Below are 18,345 nucleotides of genomic sequence, written 5' to 3' on the forward strand. Positions count from 1 at the left end.
ACTAGTACAAAATTGATACTAAAAACCAGTCATATCTGTAAATCACTTACACATAGCAGATCTGATATTCATTTACATGGCAGTACTGGCCAGAAACCAAATTCTTGTAACAACTTCCAGACTTATATTTGTACTGTTCATTTGCAGACAAACCACATTATGATTACAACAAAGTAATTTGGCACTCATAAGTGGCTGGAAGTAACTTGTCACTAAAAAAAGGAAAATAAAAAAAGCAGTCCTCCCTGAGTACAGGAGATACAACTTTACATTTAAGAGGCCTGGAGTAAATTATAATAGATACCTAGTTGGCAGACACTGAGGAATGACTACAAATGAAAAACAAGATCATTGTGAAATTAATCATGCAAGTTTTACCTAAGTGTTAATGAGGAACAAATGATGAAGAAGCAGTATAAGAGGAAGAAGGTGGCGAGATAAACAGAATACCAAAGATACGATAGAAATTTTTCTTTCATATTAGGCAAAAGTGAGAATACGGAGGAACAATCAATGTCCTTGAAAGAAAAATGACTTATGTATTTCAGTTTCTTCATGGTTACTGATCTGTCAGATGACAACATTTTATTTCTCTGTCTCCTGAACCCTATTTTTCTTGAAATAATTTTAACAAAAAGGAATAATAGTCTAGTAGTGCCATGACATTTAAATAAACCATCATTGTGGAGAATTAAGAGAGCTTAAAACACTGCTCCACATAGTATATAAACATTCTTTGACTTTTAGAACAAAGTTTTGATTTCACAGATAGAGGAGGAAAAATGACAGTTGTGTTGCAAGTAAACAAAGTTGTCATGACAACATCTGTTTTTACATCTGCAAATATTTGTTGTTGACAGTGATTTAGGACATTATACAGATCCAAACACACACACACACACACACAACCCCAGTACCTCCAGCCCTTTCCCCCCCCACTCGCACATGAAAGCCAAACATTAATCACATATTTCAACAAAAGCCATATGTACACAAATTGCAAACATTTTAAATAATTATAAAAGATATTTTATATATAATATTTTTGATGAACAAAAAAACTGTAAGCAGATAGATTAACATAATAACGAAATATTAAGAATGAAATGAATATTAGAGTGAAGGAATAAAGAAGTTTACCTTTATAGGATGCTGATGACTGTTTAACATTAAATACATATCTCATTACAATTTTTACATTTATTACTTCAGAACTCAGATCTCCAGAAGGAAATCTACGTAAACCTTGTAGTAGGGCACATTTCTGTTTTCCTGATGAACACTACTCTCACAAGTTGAAACTTTCTTCAGCATTGGTAGGTTCAACACCTCTGGTACTTCTATATCTTCAAGCTTGATTTTTGATGGATTAAAAGGAAATCTTACTGGGAACATGAATTTTGTGTCCATCAGCAATGTGGCCTGCAAGAGCAACAAGGTTATGCAAATAGTGATGAATAAAATACACAACATGAACCAGTGTACTTCCATAGCAAAACACCCATACACACACACACACACACACACACACACACACACACACACACACACACTTCTGGAGGGGAGATGGTGTATTCCTTTACCACAATGAGCAGTTATGGGTACCAGGAAATGCTCGCGGCATGCAGCACCATATTGCACATCATCAATTCACAGCTAACATGTGGGTGGGTTTGGTCAGTGAGTGCTTCATTGAGCAGTACCTTTTACCATCCCACTTATTATCAGACTTTTCTGGAACAGGTTCTTCCCAGTTCGCTTGAAAATGCTACAGTAAATGTGACGCACAGCATGTGGTTCCAGCATAATGGAGTGCATGCTCATTTTGGATTGGCTATTCATAGGTGTTTGAATAAGTCATTATTGCATTAATTGATTGGGCATGGTGGACCAGGTCACTCGATTTGAGTCTTGGTTTCTTTCTGGAGAGCCATGAAATCTCTCATGTATCGTAAGCTTGTGTAGTCTGAAATGGATCTCGTCACAAGAATTTTCTTTGCAGGTGTTGCAATCAAAGAAACTCCTGGTGTGTTTGACCATGTCTGGCAGTCAATGCATACTTTGATTTCATCATTGTTGAATGCTAAAATTATACTTTTATACTTGATGCTTGCCAATCAAATGAAATAATGTGGAAATGAACTCATCAGTTGGCATGTTAATGATTTCATGAATGTATTCAAAAAGAGTATCGCCTAGGGGTCCTGAATAAACACAAAACATCTATGGCTTTTTGTAATACAAATATGTTATAATCACTAAATAGCACTTAACAGGAAACACTGTACATTAACTCCTCACATTGGTGAAGAGCCTTCACACTTTTTTTTATGTATTCGTTAAATCTTCTCAGAACATACCCAGCTGAGTCCAACCGCTTGAGTTTTAGTACTCCTATAGCTACATGTCAACTTTTGCAGCCCGTCCTTAACATATGATAATCACAATTTGTTTGCCCTGTATTTTTTACTCATTTGTTAAAATACTATGATAGTACAAACTCACTGTTAAATTATCATATCTGTGCTTGTTTGTAATGTACCACTCCACACATCACTTCTGTAGCTTGGTAAGACAGTTTATATTTCTTATGAACTACTAGTGAATGCAACTCCCACTAACATTTGTATTTATTAGGGCCATGTGGAAGGTCCAGGCAAAGCTTTGGCCTAGTTGTACACCATGGAGGTGTACGTGAATAGACCTCAAGTATATGGTGGTAAAGGCAAGGACTCCACTTCAGACAGAAGAGATCGGATGCAAACTGCACTTGTAAGCCCTGACCTGGGCTTCCAATGTGGGAATGAACCCCTGTACATGCCTAACCTTCAATGGAGGGACTCCGGCCTCTACCAGGAAGCCGGTCACTGGACTTGTGCTAAAAGCTCCCGTTGCTAGTTGAATGCCACGGTGGTGTACTGGGTCGAGTAAATGCAATACTTAGGGCACCGGTGTACCATAAACGAGACTCCCATATTCAAGGCAGGATTGAGCAAGGTCTCTGTAGAGCTGCAGCAGCATAGATCGATCTGCATCCCAGTTGGTGTTCCTCAGGCAGCAGAAGGCATTCAGGTGCTGCCAGCACTTCCATTTCAGCTGATGAAGATGAAGAAGCCACGTCAGTCGGGCATCAAAAACCAGTCTTAAGAATCTATATGTATCCTCTACAGTGAGTGGATCATCATTAAGTTAAAAGATCTGGATGAATGGTACGACACTGACAGAAGTGCAAGACGCACGACTTCGCGGCTGAAAACTGGAAGCACTGGGCTACAGCCCATGACTGCACCTTGTGGATGGCTCCCTGTAGGCGCCACTTGTAAAACCAGTACTGGAGGAGGTCGTTTGCAAACAGAGAAGGCGAGACCAACACCCGGCAGCTGCTTCTAGACAGTTAATAGCCACTAAAAATAGAGATACACTCAATACAGAGCCGTGCGGGATCCCATTCTCCTGGATATGGGGGAACTATGGGAGGTGCCAACTTGGACACGGAAAGTACTGAACAATAGGAAATTTAGGATAAAAATCTGGAGCGGGCCCTGGAGACCTCACTCATATAATGCGGCAAGGATATGATGTCAGCAGGTCATGTTGTAAGCTTTTCATAAATCAAAAAATTCGGCAACCAGATGTTGGTATCTGGAAAAGGCTGTTCAGATTACAGACTTGAGGGAAACAGGTTATCAGTGGAAGAGTGACCCTGGTGGAAATCGCCCTGGCATGGAGCCAGTAGGCCACGTCACTCCAGAACCTAACACAAACGCTGACTTACCATACATTCTAACAGCTTACAAAGAACGTTGGTGAGGCTGATGGGCCGATACCCATCCATATCAAGCGGGATTTTACTGGATTTGAGCACTGGAATGATGGTGCTCTCCCACCATTGCGATGGAAAGATGCTATCGCACCAGATCTGGTTGAAGATGACAAGGAGATGTAGCTTGTAGTCAGACAAGATATGTTTGATCATGTTACTGCAGATCCGATCTCGTCCAGGAACTGTGTCAGGGAAATGTGCAAGGATGCAGAGGAGCTCCGACTTTGTAAATGGTGCATTATAAGGTTCATGGTGACATTGAGTGAACGAGAGGGCTTTCCTTTCCATCTACTGTTTGAGGGTGCAAAATGCTGGGGGATAATTCTCCGACATGGAGGTTGGGGCATAATGCTCAGCAAAGTGCTCGGAAATTGCGTTTGTGTCAGTAGGTAACATGCCATTGATGTTAATGCCAGTAACACCTGTCAGGGTCTGGTACCCACAAACACATCTGATCTTCATTCAGATTTGGGAAGGTGATATATGGCACCGAATAGTCGAGACATACCTCTCCCAACATGCCTGTTTCCATCTTTTTATTAGGTGGTAAACGTGGGCACAGAGCTGTTTTAAAAGCTATTAGGTGCTCTAGGGAAGGGTGCTGCTTATGTCACTGTAGAGCTCGCTGACACTCTTTAATGGCCTCAGTGATTTCTGATTACCACCAAGGTATTGACTTTCACTGGGGGGAACCCTAAAGAACAAGGGATTGTGTTTTTCGCCACAGGAATGATCATTATAGTGACCTGCTCAACTACCATCGATGGCATCTTGTGGGGAGATTCAGTGGTGACAGCAGAAGTGAAAGCTTCCCAGTCTGCCTTGTTTAAAACCCATCTTGTTGGACGTCCAGGGAGATGGGAAAGTGGTCACTACCACACAAGTCGTCGTGGGCTCTCCAGTGGACAGGTAGGACAAGTCCTGGGCTGCAGAAGGATAAATCAATGATCGAATAAGTGCCATGAGCCACACTGAAATGTGTGGTGGCCCCAGTATTTAAGAGGCAGAGGTCGAGTTGAAACAGAAAAGTTTCGACATCTCTACCTTGGCCAGTAAGCACAGTGCCACCCCCCTAGGGGATATGGCCATTAAAATCTCCCAAAAGTAGGAAAGGTTTAGGAAGTTGATGAATCAGTGCAGTCAATGTGTTCAGGGGTACTGCACCATCTGGAGGAAGATATATGTTGCAGACAGTTATTTCCTGCGTCGTCCTTTTCCTGACAGCCACAGCTTCAAGAGGGGTTTGAAGGGGCTCAGTTTCACTGCATATTGAGTTCAGGACATAGACACAAACTCTACCTGACACACTATAATGGGCACTACTGTTCTTGTAATATCCCCTATAGCCATGGAGGGCAGGGGCTCACATTGCCGGGAACCAAGATTCCTGGAGCGCAGTTCAGAAAGCAGGTGTAAAGCTTAACAGTTGCCGTAGCTCAGCCAGGTGTGGAAAAAACCGCAGCAATTCCACTGGAGGATGACGATATCGTGAGGTTGGGAAGGCATGAAGCATGCAAGGAGGCAGGTTACGCCTCAGGGTCACCTGCTGCCACCGATTGAGTATTTGTATCCATTCCTATTGTGGATGACATGTCAGTGAGATCCAGGTCCTTAAGGGATGGTGAGATATCCACCTCAACTGCAGGTGCATAATTGGTCTCTGGAGGGTCCTTTTTCTTAGCAAACTTCTTTGTTTGCTTGCCCTCTTGCTTCTCTTTATGGGCGCTGGGAGTACTTCTCAGAAGTAGTTTCAGCCACAGAGGAAGACCGAGAAGCTCTTCGTCCAGCAGCTTTTGGCTCCTTTAGCCACTGGTGTGTGTCTCCCCTGTGTCATTAGTAGAGACCTTGGGAGAGAGGATACCAAAGGACCCCTTCTGCATGAGAGGAGATGGAGGAGGCTGTTGCTTCTCTGGCTGGAGAGAGGGGACTGATGTACCCTGCATTTGGGGGGCCTTGCTCCCGAAGTAGGTACTATGGGAGGAACGAAAGGAGATTTTCCCCCTACCACCAAGGGGGCGGATGTATTCTGGTGGCCTGGAGGGCCCCCTGTTCGTGGCGCACAGAGTGTGGTATGGCTGGTACTTGTGATGGCAATTGTAATGTAGCAGCAGCACATGAGGAGATCAACCAAATGGGGTGTTATCGATAAAATTTACGTTTAGCCTCTTAGTAAGTCAACCGGTCCAAGGTCTTGTATTTCATGATTTTTAGCTCCTTTTGGAGTACTGTGCAGTCTGGTGAGCAGGGGGAGTGCTGCTCTCCACAGTTGATACACGTGGTAGGGAGTGTCTGGATGCAGTGGATGTCCGCAGTCTTGTCATGTGGTGGTGGAAATGCAGTGGGAAGACGTGCCTGAATTTGCAGCATTAAAACACTGCATAGGGGGAGGGATGTATGGTTTATCACCACAGTGGTAAACCATCACCTTGACCTTTTCAGGCAATGAATCACCCTCAAAGGCCAAGATGAAGGCACCAGTAACAACCCTGTTGTCTTTGGGTCCCCTGTAAACGCACTAGATGAAATGAACACCCCACCAATCTAGATTGCCACGTAGCTCATCATCAGACTGCTAGAGTAGATCGCAATGGAAAATAATCCGCTGGACCATGTTGAGGCTTTTATGGGGTGTGATGGAAACTGGAATATCATGCAGCTGGTCACAAGCGAGTAACGCCGAGGATTGGGCTGGGGTGCTGTCTGAATAAAGACTGCACCACTGCTCTTCTTGCACAGTGCTGTCACTTCCCCAGGCTTATCCTCAAGATGTTCAACAAAAAATTGAAGCTTCATAGGTAGAAAGGAGTCCCCGTCTATTCTGCTACAGACTAAATACCGAGGTGAATATGGCTCTCTTCTTTCTGTAGCCCACTGTTCCTCGCATGGTGTAGTGAGGGGGGGAAACAATTTAGTGTCATATCTGTCAGCATTGAACTCGATCTTGCCCTTCGCAGAAATTGCTGGTGGCATATGGTCACCAGCGAGAGATGACTTAGTCAACTTCATTGCAGGTCATCTGCCCTGATGCCACCCTCTCTGATCAGGGGCTCTCCCCACAGGTGACACCCAGCCACAGCAAAGGCCACCTGGCATGATGACCATTGCCAGGAGTCCTGATGCTGCAGGAAGACAGGCATCTACTTCTTGGCATACATGGTGAGTTTACAGTTCAGGCATCAGCAGTGCAATCCCTGTGTTGTCAGGGGACTACTACCAAATGGGTACATGACAGCCCCACTACAACGGACTGGCTACCATGCTGGATAGTGTGTGCAGAGAAATACAATACTGTCATGGGGGCAAATGAGGACAGGAGACAACAGAAGCAAGTGACATACCCTGTAAAGTGTCCTCGCGCAAATACTTGAGTTGCAGGTGGATATGCAAAGCCATGACAAGAGGTTCAGGAGATCGAATCTAAGGGCACTATGGACAACTCTTGCACCATGTAAGGTGTCCTTCCCCATATGGCCTGCACTTCTGTGGAATTTGGAAAGTGGCAGGTCAAATCATAAAATGGGACCAGAACTTATAGCGCCAAAAAGTGCGAGATTCCTTTTAGTCACCTATTACGACAGGCAAGGATACCTCAGTCCTATTCTAACCCCCGGACCCGCAGGGGTATATCTGAACAGTCAAAGGGACTGTGTCTGTGATACAATATCCACAGTCAACATCTATCTTTAGGAGTTCTGGGAACCGGGGTGATGCAAAATGTTTTTTGATGTTTGTATAATCAGAACCAGCCAAAACCAAACCTTGTTAAGACAAGTCTGTGCATTTCATCTGTGGGGTGGAGCAACTCATTGTGAGCTACATATAGTATTGTCAGGAACCAGATTGAAGCATTGTTATGCTACTAAATGTCTAGGTTCAAATCAGGTGAATCTGGTGGTAAAGACATCAACGTGAGGTAACTGTATTGCCTCCTAGATCACTACAGGATGTTTCCAGGCATGAGACATGGAAAGTTATGTTGGAAGACGCCATCACTGGCAGAAAGAAATCAAGCATGAAGGAATGTAAATGGTCTACAACAGTGTCCATATACTCCATAGCTTTAATGTGTCTGATTATTTCTATACTTCCCACGAAAAACAATGTGAATGTCCAACAGAGAATAAAACTACTCCAATTGGCCTGCATCCTGGCCTGTATATCCAGACACAATTACTGATCTTGTGTAACAAGAAATGTGATCCATCTAACTAAGCAAGAGATTTACATTGATTCATGGCTTAATCTCCCTGATTCTGTGGCCACTGCAATCACAACTGGCAGTGTCATTGGGTCAACATGTGAACACACAAGGGTTGTCTGTTGTGGGGGCTTATTTTCAATAATGTGCACAAAACTATGCACCCCTTCACACTTCTGCCTGTTCAGCACTGTGTCATCAGATCTACCACTGAGCACTCCCTGTCTGCCTTAATAGAGCCGGCAAGTCTCTGACCTCCACATTCTATGATCAGCCATGGAGATTCAGCATCTTGTCACCTACCAGTGCTTTCGCCATCCTTCAAACACCACTTCCTGTGGGTGCTCATAACAGTTGCATGTTATAGGTGACCTTGGGGTGGACAGTTGGCTATGATGTCAGGATGGGAGACAGTGGGGATTTCATGGTTGGTGAAGGAAGAGAGAGAAGAGACTGTCAAAATTAATGTTTTATTTTGCACTGTTACATTATCACTGTATCTATACTGGGAGATGGCCTTGCCCCGTTCTATGGGTGTGAGCAATGCATGAAGGTGAAGAGTAATCTTGCAGAGGTAGCCAATCCCGCAAATGAGTTACTGCACCCAGGCAGCCTCTGCATGTGGCACAGTGGCATGTCCACTGCGGTGGTGAGAAACAGCTGCTGTGCATAGGTTGCAATTTGTTGCCTCGTTGCCATCATGACAGGAGTTGGGCTGCTGCTGGAGTGAGCCAGGAAGGTCTGCTGCACTGTGGTACTAAGTCTGAAGCACATACTCCATGTCATCTCCTTGTCTGCTATAGCCCTGTGCCCTTGTGGAACTGCTGCCTGAGTAAAACTGCTACAAAATTGATGACACTAATGGGGGAAAAGAATCGCAACCCCAAAAAATTATTGTATACTCTATAACTATTCATTTTCACTTTGTTACCTATTATGTTTGGTTGGTTACTTTGTTTAAAGGCAGGAGAAGAGACCAAACTATGAGGTCATCGGTCCCTTGTTCCTAATAACATAATGCCACAAGTGTGAGAATAAAACGGACGAAACATATAACACAAAACAGAAAGAAAAGAAAAGCCACAAGAATGAAGGGAAGGAAATGAACACTAAAAGGAACAAAAGAGGACAAGGAAACAACAGGGACGCTAGAAACAGAAGAGAGTAAAACATGAAAGCAGATTACAGTGGCTAGCCAACCACGAGAAAAAATGGGAAAGCCAGTCACTCTGCAACACATTAAAACCTCCACCCTAAAAGCACTAGGGTGGAGGACACAAAGGGTCAAAGGACATGTACTAAAACCTAGATAGAAGTATAAAACCCACTCTCACGGATAAAACGTAAAACTAAAGCTGCTATGGAGGCATTGTTGACCAACACCAAAGTCAGGGTGCTGGGAAAGTTAAAAGTCTGCTGCAGAGTGGCTAAAAGTGGGCAGTCCAGCAAGAGTTGGACAACTGTCATTTAGGGGGCCACAGTGACACTGAGGTGGGTCCTCACAATGGAGTAACCATGTGTTAGCCACATATGGCCAATGCGGAGCTGGCAGACGACAACTGATTCCCTACGAGAGGCCTGCGTGGAAGACTTCCACACATCCGTAGTGTCCTTAATGACATGCAGTTTGTTAAGCATGCTGTTATCCATTCCGTCTCCCAAAGCCGGAAAACCCTGTGGTGTAGGACAGAACGCAGGTCAGCTTTGGAGATGCCTACCTCCAGAAGCGGTTTCTGCATTGCCTGTTTGGCCAGCCTGTCAGCAACGATTCTGACGTATCCAGGTGTCCACACAAACACCACGGAATGGCGGGACTGGTTCAAATGGCTCTGAGCACTATGGAACTCAACTTCTGAGGTCATTAGTCCCCTAGAACTTAGAACTAATTAAACCTAACTAACCTAAGGACATCACAAACATCCATGCCCGAGGCAGGATTCGAACCTGCGACCGTAGCGGTCTTGCGGTTTCAGACTGCAGCGCCTTTAACCGCACGGCCACTTCGGCCGGCTAATGGCGGGACTGTTCCAGAGGATAGATAGACTCCTGAATGGACGCTACCAGAGGGTGGCAAGGGTAGCACTGGTCGATAGCTTGTAAGCTGCTCAATGAGTCAGTTCACAGGAGAAATGACTCGCCACGGCATGAGTGGATGTACCCAAGAGCACGAGATATGGCCATCAGCTCTGAAGTGAAAACACTGCAGTCAACTGGCAAGGAGTGCTGCTCAGCATGTCCTCCATGAACATATGCGAAGCCTACATGACCATCAGCCATTGAGCCATCGGTGTAAACCGCTTCAGAGCCCCGGGACACGTCAAGAAATGAGAGGAAAGTGACAGTCGAGAGTGGCAAGGTTAACGGAGTCCTTAGGGCCATGCAAAAGGTCCAGACGAAGCTGCAGCCAAGGTGTACACCATGGAGGCATACATGAACGGACCGCAACTAGAGCTGGTAAAGGGAAGGACTCCAGTTTGGAGAGAAGGGACCGCACGCAAACCACAATCATTAGCCCTGATCTGGGCCGCCGATGCGGGAGATGGACTGCCGCGGGCAGGAAAAGGAGATGGTAATTCGGATGCTCAGGGTAACTATGAGCAGTTGCGCACGTCCGATCTACAGTGGAGGGCACCAGCCTCCACCAGGACACTGGTCACTGGACTCGTACTAAAAGCTCCTGTCACTAATAAAATCCCACAGTGGTGCACAGGGTCGAGTAAATGCAATGTTGAAGGCGCTGCGTAACTATAAACCACACTCCCATAGTCAATTTAGGATTGGACAAGGGCTCTGTAGAGCTGCAGCAGTGTAGAGCGATCTGCACCCAAATTGGTGTTGCTCAGGCAACGGAGGGCATTGAGGTGCTGCCAGCACTTCTGCTTAAAGCTGACAAAGATGAGGCAGCCAAGTCAATCGAGCGTCAAAAAAAGTCCTAGGAATTGATATGTGTCTACTACAGTGAGTGGATCGTCATTAAGGTAAAGTGCGGGTTCCAGATGAACAGTACGACGCCGACAGAAGTGCATGACACACGACTTTGTGGCTGAAAACTTGAAGCCATGGGCTAGAGCCCATGACTGCACCTTGAGGATGGCTCCCTGTATGTGCCGCTCGGCAACAACAGTACTTCTGCAGCAGTACGAAATGCAGAAGTTGTCTGCAAACAGAGAAGGTGAGACAGAGGGCCCGACAGCTGCTGCTAGACCGTAAATCGCCACTAAAAATAGAGAGACACTCAATGCAGAGCCCTGAGGGACTCCATTCTCCTGGATATGGATGGAACTATTGAGAGGCACCAACTTGGACATGGAAAGTACGGAGCGACAGGAAGTTTTGGATAAAAATCAGGAGTGGTCCATGGAGACCCCACTCATACAATGTAGCAAGGATATGATGTCGCCAAGTCATGTCTTATGCTTTATGTAAGTCAAAAAAAGACGGCAATCAGGTGTTGCTGTCAAGAAAAGGCTGTTCAGATGGCAGAATCTATGGACACAAGATTATCAGTGGTACAGCGACCCTGGTAAACGCCGCCCTGACATGGAGGCAGCATGCCACGTGATTCGAGGACCGAGCCCAAATGCCAACATACCAGACATTCCAGCAGCTTACAAAGAACATTGGTGGGGCTGATGGGCCGATAGCTATCCACATCGAGCGGGTTTTTACCAGTTTTGAGAACCAGAATGATGGTGCTCTTCCGCCATTGCGATGGAAAGATGCCATAGCACCAGAGCTGGTTGAAGATGACGAGAAGATGTCACTTGTAGTCAGATCAGAGATGTTTAATTATCTGGCTGTGGATGTGATCAGGCCCAGGAGCTGTGTCAGGGCAATGTACAAGGGCACTGAGGAGCTCCCACTCTGTAAATGGGGCGTTATAGGATTCACTGCAGCATGTAGTGAATGAGAGGACATTCTCTTCCAGCCACTGTTTAAGTGTGCGAAAGGCAGCAGGGTAATTCTCTAACGCAAAGTGCAGGTCAAAGAGCAGGTCAAAGTGCAGGTCAAAGTGCAGGCCAAAGTGCTCGGCAAAGTGCAGGCCAAAGTGCTCGGCAAAGTGCTCGGCAAAGTGCTCGGCAAAGTGCAGGCCAAAGTGTAGGCCAAAGTGCTCGGCAAAGTGCAGGTCAAAGTGCAGGTCAAAGTGCAGGTCAAAGTGCTCGGCAAAGTGCTCGGCAAAGTGCTCGGCAAAGTACTCGGCAAAGTGCAGGTCAAAGTGCAGGCCAACGTGCAGGTCAATGTGCAGGCCAAAGTGCAGGCGAAAGTGCAGGTCAAAGTGCAGGTCAAAGTGCTCAGCAAAGTGCAGGTCAAAGTACTCGGCAAAGTGCAGGTCAAAGTGCTCGGCAAAGTGCAGGTCAAAGTGCTCGGCAAAGTGCTCGGCAAAGTGCTCGGCAATTGCTCTTGCGTCGGTACATAACTCGCCATACACGGTAACACCAGGGACAGCTTTTGGGGCCTGGTACCTGAAAAGACGTTTGATCTTTGCCCAGACTTGCGAAGGTGCCATGTGGCACCCAGTGGTGGAGACTTATCTCTCCAAACACTCCTTCTTACGTTGTTTGATAAGGTAGTGAACACGGGCACGGAGCCGTTTAAAAGGTATGAGGTGCTCCAGGGAAGGGTGCCGCTTATGCTGCTGTAGAACTCGCTGACGCTCCTAAATTGCTTCAGCGACTTCCGGCGACCACCAAGCGACTGCCTTATGCCTCAGGCAGCCTGAAGAGCGAGGGATCGCGTTTTCTGCCGCAGAAACAATTGTGCTAGTCACCTGCTCAACCATCACATCGATGTTACCATGTGGGGGAGCTTCAGTGGTGACGGCAGAGCTGAAAGTTCCCCAGTCCACCTTTTTCAAAGCCCATCTGGGCAGGCGTCCTTGTGCCTGACGCTGGGGAAGTGGTCACTATCACACAGGTCGTCATGTGCTATTCAGTGGATAGATAGGAGAAGTCCTGTGGTGCAAATTGATAAATCAATGGCCGAGTAACTACCATGAGCCACACTGAAATGTGTGGCGGCCCCATTACTTAAGAGGCAGATGTCGAATTGCGACAGTAAAGTTTCGACATCTCTGCCTCAGCCAGTAAGCATGGTACCACCCCGCAAGGGGTTATGGACATTAAAATCTCCCAGAAGTAGGAAAGGTTTAGGGAGTTGATCAATTAGTGCAGCTAATACATTCAGGGGTACTGCACCATCCGGAGGAAGATATACATTGCAGACAGTCATTTCGTGCATCGTCCTTATTCTGACAACCACAGCTTCAAGAGGGGTTTGAAGGAGCACATGTTCACTACAGACTGAGTTTAGGACATAAACGCAAACTCCGCCTGACACACTATTATCGTTGCTATGGTTCCTGTAATATCCCTTATAGCCGCAGAGGGCAGGGGTTCACATTGCTGGGAACCAGGTTTCCTGGAGGGTAATGCAGATAGCAGGTGTAAAGCTTAACAGTTGCCGTAGCTCAGCCAGGCGGTGGAAAAACAAGCCGTAGTTCAACTTGAGGATGACATCGTGAGACTGGGAAGACATGGAACATTCACTGAGGCAGTTTACGCCTCAGAGTCACCTGCTGCCTCTGATTTATTGCCTGAGCAGTCTATATCCATTGTGTCTGAGGGTCTGGTGAGATCTAGGTCCTCAGCAGACGCCAGAATCTCCACCTCATCGTCAGAGGCAGAGCTTGTAGGTAGCAGTGGTGTGGGTGCCACTGAAATTTCCTTCGTCTTAGGGGTTTTCTTTTTGGATTTCTCTCGCTGCTCCGTGGGTTTCCCTGGCTGGGAGGACTTCATTGGCTCAGTCTCTGGGACTGATGATGAGCGTGAAGCCCTACAACCAGCTGCTTTTGGGCTCTTCAGCCACTGGCGGGCGTCATCTTTCCCACTAGAAGAAACCTGTGAAGGGAGTGATCCAAGGGACCCCTTCCTAGCCAGAGAAGCTGAAGAAGACTTATGCTTCTCTGGCTTAGAAGTGGGGACGGACGTTCCTGATGGTTGGTGGAGTGTTGCTCCCAAAGTAGGTGGTGCAGGAGCAACAGGGAGGGAAACGCCCCCACCATCAAGGGGGCAGGTGTAGTCTTGTGGCTCTGAGAGGTGACTGGGGTTGGAGGAGCTGATGGTGCCAGAACTGTTGTAGCGGTGGTGTAAGATGATGTCATACACACAGCATGCAAGTGTTCAAATTTTCTCTTAGCCTCAGTGTAGGTCAGTCTGTCCAGGGTCTTGTACTCCATGATTTTCCTTTTTTTCTGGAGAATCCTGCAGTCAGGCGAGCAAGGTGAATGGTGCTCTCCACAGTTGACACAGATGGGAGGTGGGGCACATGGAGTATTGGGATGTAATGGGCGTCTGCAATCTCAGCACGTGAAGCTGGAAATACAGCGGGAAGACATATGGCCGAAATTCCAGCACTTAAAGCACCACATCAGAGGAGTGATATAGGGCTTTACATCACACCATTAGACCATCACCTTGGCCTACTTGGGCAAGGTATCACCGTCAAAGGCCAAGATGAAGGCACCGGTGGCAACCTGATTATCCTTCGGACCCCAGTGGACACACTGGACGAAATGTACACCTCGCCGCTCTAAATTGGCACGCAGCTCATCGTCGGACTGCACAAGAAGGTCTCTGTGATATATGATACCCTGGACCATATGTAAGCTCTTGTGGGGCATGATGGTTGCAGAAACATCCCCCAGCTTGTCACAAGCAAGTAACTCCTGTGACTGGACAGAGGATGCGGTTTTGATCAAGACTGACCCAGATCTCATTTTGGACAAGCCCTCCACCTCCACGAACTTGTCCTCTAAATGCTCAACAAAAAAGTGAGGATTCATCATCATGAAAGATTCCCCATCAGCTCTCGAACATTCAAGGTACTGGGGTGAATAAGATCCGTCGCCATCCTTAGCCTGACGTTCCTCCCTTTGTGTGGCCAGGGAGGATAACGATTCTTATTCATAATTCTGTGCGTTGAATTGAGCTTGTGATCGCTTAGAGGCTGCTAGTGTTTCACCACCAGCAAGAGATGATGGACTACTCTTCATCGCTTGTCATTCACCCTGATGCCACCAACTCTGACCAGGGACCCTCCCCACGGGCGCCACCAAGCTGCAGTAAAGGCCACCTGGCAGGATGGCCATTGCTGGGAGACCTGATGCCCCAGGAGGATGGGCATCTACCACTTGGCATACATGGGGAGTTAATGGCACAGGCATCAGCAGAGCGGTCCCTGTGTGGTCAGGGGCTACAACCAACAGGGTACATGGCAGCCTCACCATAACGGACTGGCTACTGTGCTGGATATCAGGTGCCAAGAATCAACGCAGACATTGACACGGCATAGTGCATGGTGGAACACACACCCAGGAATTTGTCCTCACCCAAGAGATGGAGAATGGGCAGGACTGCAATGCGACAACAAGAAAGTGGGCTAAAGATCTCAATGCATGATGGACATGATGTACCTTGTAAGACACCCTTCACCAATTGGCTCGCTCTTCAGGAAAATTTTTGAGAATGGAGGTCAAACCATACAGGGGACCATCATATAAAGGCCGAAATGTGTGAAACTCTTTTTAGTCACTTCGTATGCCAGGCAGGAATACCTCAGACCAATTCTAACCCCCATACCTGCAGGGGGGGGGATACATGTTTGTGATCTTGATATGGGTCTTATATTTTGGGAAATACCATTTTGACTATCTGCATAATTTGAAAATGTATCCCAAGCCAAAACTTGTCAATGAGTAAATGAAAGTGAAATTTTCAACCTTGTCTGTTTTTCCATTGTATTGAATATTTGCTTCATTCTTCTGTGCCAGCTCATATGTATGTACATATTCACCTTGCATATTCTGTTGGCAAAATCCGCTATGGCTTGTCAATGCCTCCTTGTAACAGTACTCAATCATTCCTGAAAGAACATTGCACAGCTCTGCTTCTTGTACCTCTTGAGAAGCCCCTAGTTTATCTGCTCAAACATTTATGATTTCTTAGTGCCTCTGTATATCCTACAGTAGTTTTCAGTTCTTCCACTAGATGTAATTTTGACACCAACAACAACTGAACATTGGACTAATCACCAATACCTGCTGACATCATTGGGTCCTCAACAAATACCACCACGTCCTCAGACGACCTTCCAGGAAAAGGAGGAGGGAGGGGGGGGGGGCATGCAGCAGCTGATCTATTACTTGGTCTGGTGCCTGGAGCAATGCCATTTCCTCATCCTTAACTGCAGTTTGCCCCCATTACTGTTTTATCTGCTGACAACTGTACTATCTTTTCTTTCAAAAAATGAACTGCCTTAAGCTCCAAACTGCACCATGTGTGACTGCCATTGCAACACCTTTACTCATCATCCACACACAATACACAAAGTATAAATATGCAACAGTTCACAACCTGAAAAAATAAATAAATTACAAACTACAACTTATCATTAACACTACACTCCATATACAGCATTGCAACATGGCCATATTGTAGGATGTAAAGCAAGTTACATATACTCACTCAGCCCACACTGCAGAATTCCCGAGCAGATTACATTGTGAATATCTAACATGCTCCAAACACTGAGCCTTACCATTGTCCTGAAACTCAGGCACATTATCCAGTTGCTCTGACCTAAACCAAATAACTTCAAGTTATGGTGATAGTTACTGCTAGATCCCATGTCTGTCACACACAACAAAGATAACCAATAGTTCTCTCACTCCCCCTACTGTGCTGACACTGTAGGCAGTGGTCCAGACATCGTGCTGCTTGGACAATGCACCATCTGGTGCCTACTGGAGACGCCACCAATTCTGGTGCCAATTATAGCCAAGCCTGAGATGGAGGGGCTACTACAATGTAAGGATGGCAGACAGCAAATGGTTGAGGCAAGGTAGCAGGCTGGTGAAGGTTCAGAAAGAGGTGGCTGCCAAAATTAATATTTTATTTCGCACTATTACGTTAGCACTGCATCAGTGCAAGGAGGCGACCATGCCCTCACTTCATGGGAAGAGGGCACGTGGTCAGCAGGATGACAGCAAGCAATTGGCCAGCTGGCTGCAACCCACTCACACACAGCTATGCTGACACCTGCAGTTGGTGCTTGGCATATGACTGTCACAAGAGCCACAAACAACAGGTATCAGTGGTGAATGAAGGCGAACAGGAATCTTGCAGAGGTAGCCAATGAGTGACCACGCCCAAGTGGCTGCTGCTTGCAGGGACCAATTGCTCCCGGGACAAGAGTCCAGCTGCTGCCCATTGTACAACAATCTCTGCAACGACAGTGACATTATTTTTCTGCCGTGGAATATGCCTCTCTAGTGTGAAAGAGCAATGGGTACAGGGCACAATGAAACCTTTAGGCTGACTCAATGCAATAAATTTTATTACCCAGCTGGAATAGTGCCATCCTTTCTACACAAAAAGGGGTAAAGGGGTGGGGTAGATGGGGGTAGGGCGAGAGGAAGGGGCAGGGGGAGGGGGAGGGGGAGGGCGAGAGAAAGGGGGAGGGGGAGGGCGAGGGAATGGGGGAGGGGGAGGGCGAGAGAAAGGGGGAGGGGGAGAGGAAGGGGGAGAGTTGGGCAGATCATGTAACCATTGTGGGGGCATACCCCTCGTACTCAATAGCTGAAGTACAGGACTAGTTTCCTATGATCTTCCAAGATTCCTGCTGCAACACCTGTGAAGGCAAGTTTTTAACTACAGAAGGAGAAACCACTCTGGACCACAGGAGGGCTGCCACTGAAGAGGAGACAGACTTCAAGAATACAGTCTTCAGTGTTACCCAGCAGCAGTTTTTGGTTATACGGATATGCATTTTCAGACTGCTTTTATTTTGCTGATTGCTTTGTTTCATGGTCAATATTTTTTCTTCCTGAAAACTTATTCTTCCCCTCCCTGCTCCTGTAGAATTCTTACCCATACATATCTATAGGTACTAAGGTGCTGCAAAACTTTTTTTTGTCTTTTGGTAACGATAAACTAGCACTGCAATTTAACAGCTATGGTACTGCAGAGACTGTTAGACACCATATCATTCTTTCTAAATCTTGAATATTTATTAGGTACTTACCATCTGCAAAGGGTAAACAGTTAGATGGGATTGAATATGGATATATGGCATTCACAACTAAGTCTATTATAAACAAAAAATAGTCTAAACCCATGTAGCTAACAAAATTTCAGCTGTCATCCTTAGGGAATTGATTGGATGTCGCATCATTCCACCATCTTGCTGATCAGTGATATCACACACAAAATACTAGATAGGGAGTAATAGTATAGGTCAGGGAGAAACTGTGGGAGATGTCACTGTC

General features: G+C 46.3%; 1 protein-coding gene across 1 annotated transcript in view; it reads right to left on the bottom strand.

The window, feature by feature from the left end:
* LOC126471265 (unconventional myosin-Va-like) overlaps positions 1-18,345 on the bottom strand; it is a 163,186-nt gene that overhangs the window by 83,083 nt on the left and 61,758 nt on the right. Inside the window, exon 6 of the mRNA XM_050099383.1 lies at positions 1,287-1,422. Within this exon, the coding sequence (XP_049955340.1) occupies positions 1,287-1,422 (136 nt within the window). The remainder of the gene's footprint in view (positions 1-1,286; positions 1,423-18,345) is intronic.

This window comes from Schistocerca serialis, chromosome 3, assembly GCF_023864345.2.
Source record: "Schistocerca serialis cubense isolate TAMUIC-IGC-003099 chromosome 3, iqSchSeri2.2, whole genome shotgun sequence".
Taxonomy (NCBI): domain Eukaryota; kingdom Metazoa; phylum Arthropoda; class Insecta; order Orthoptera; family Acrididae; genus Schistocerca; species Schistocerca serialis.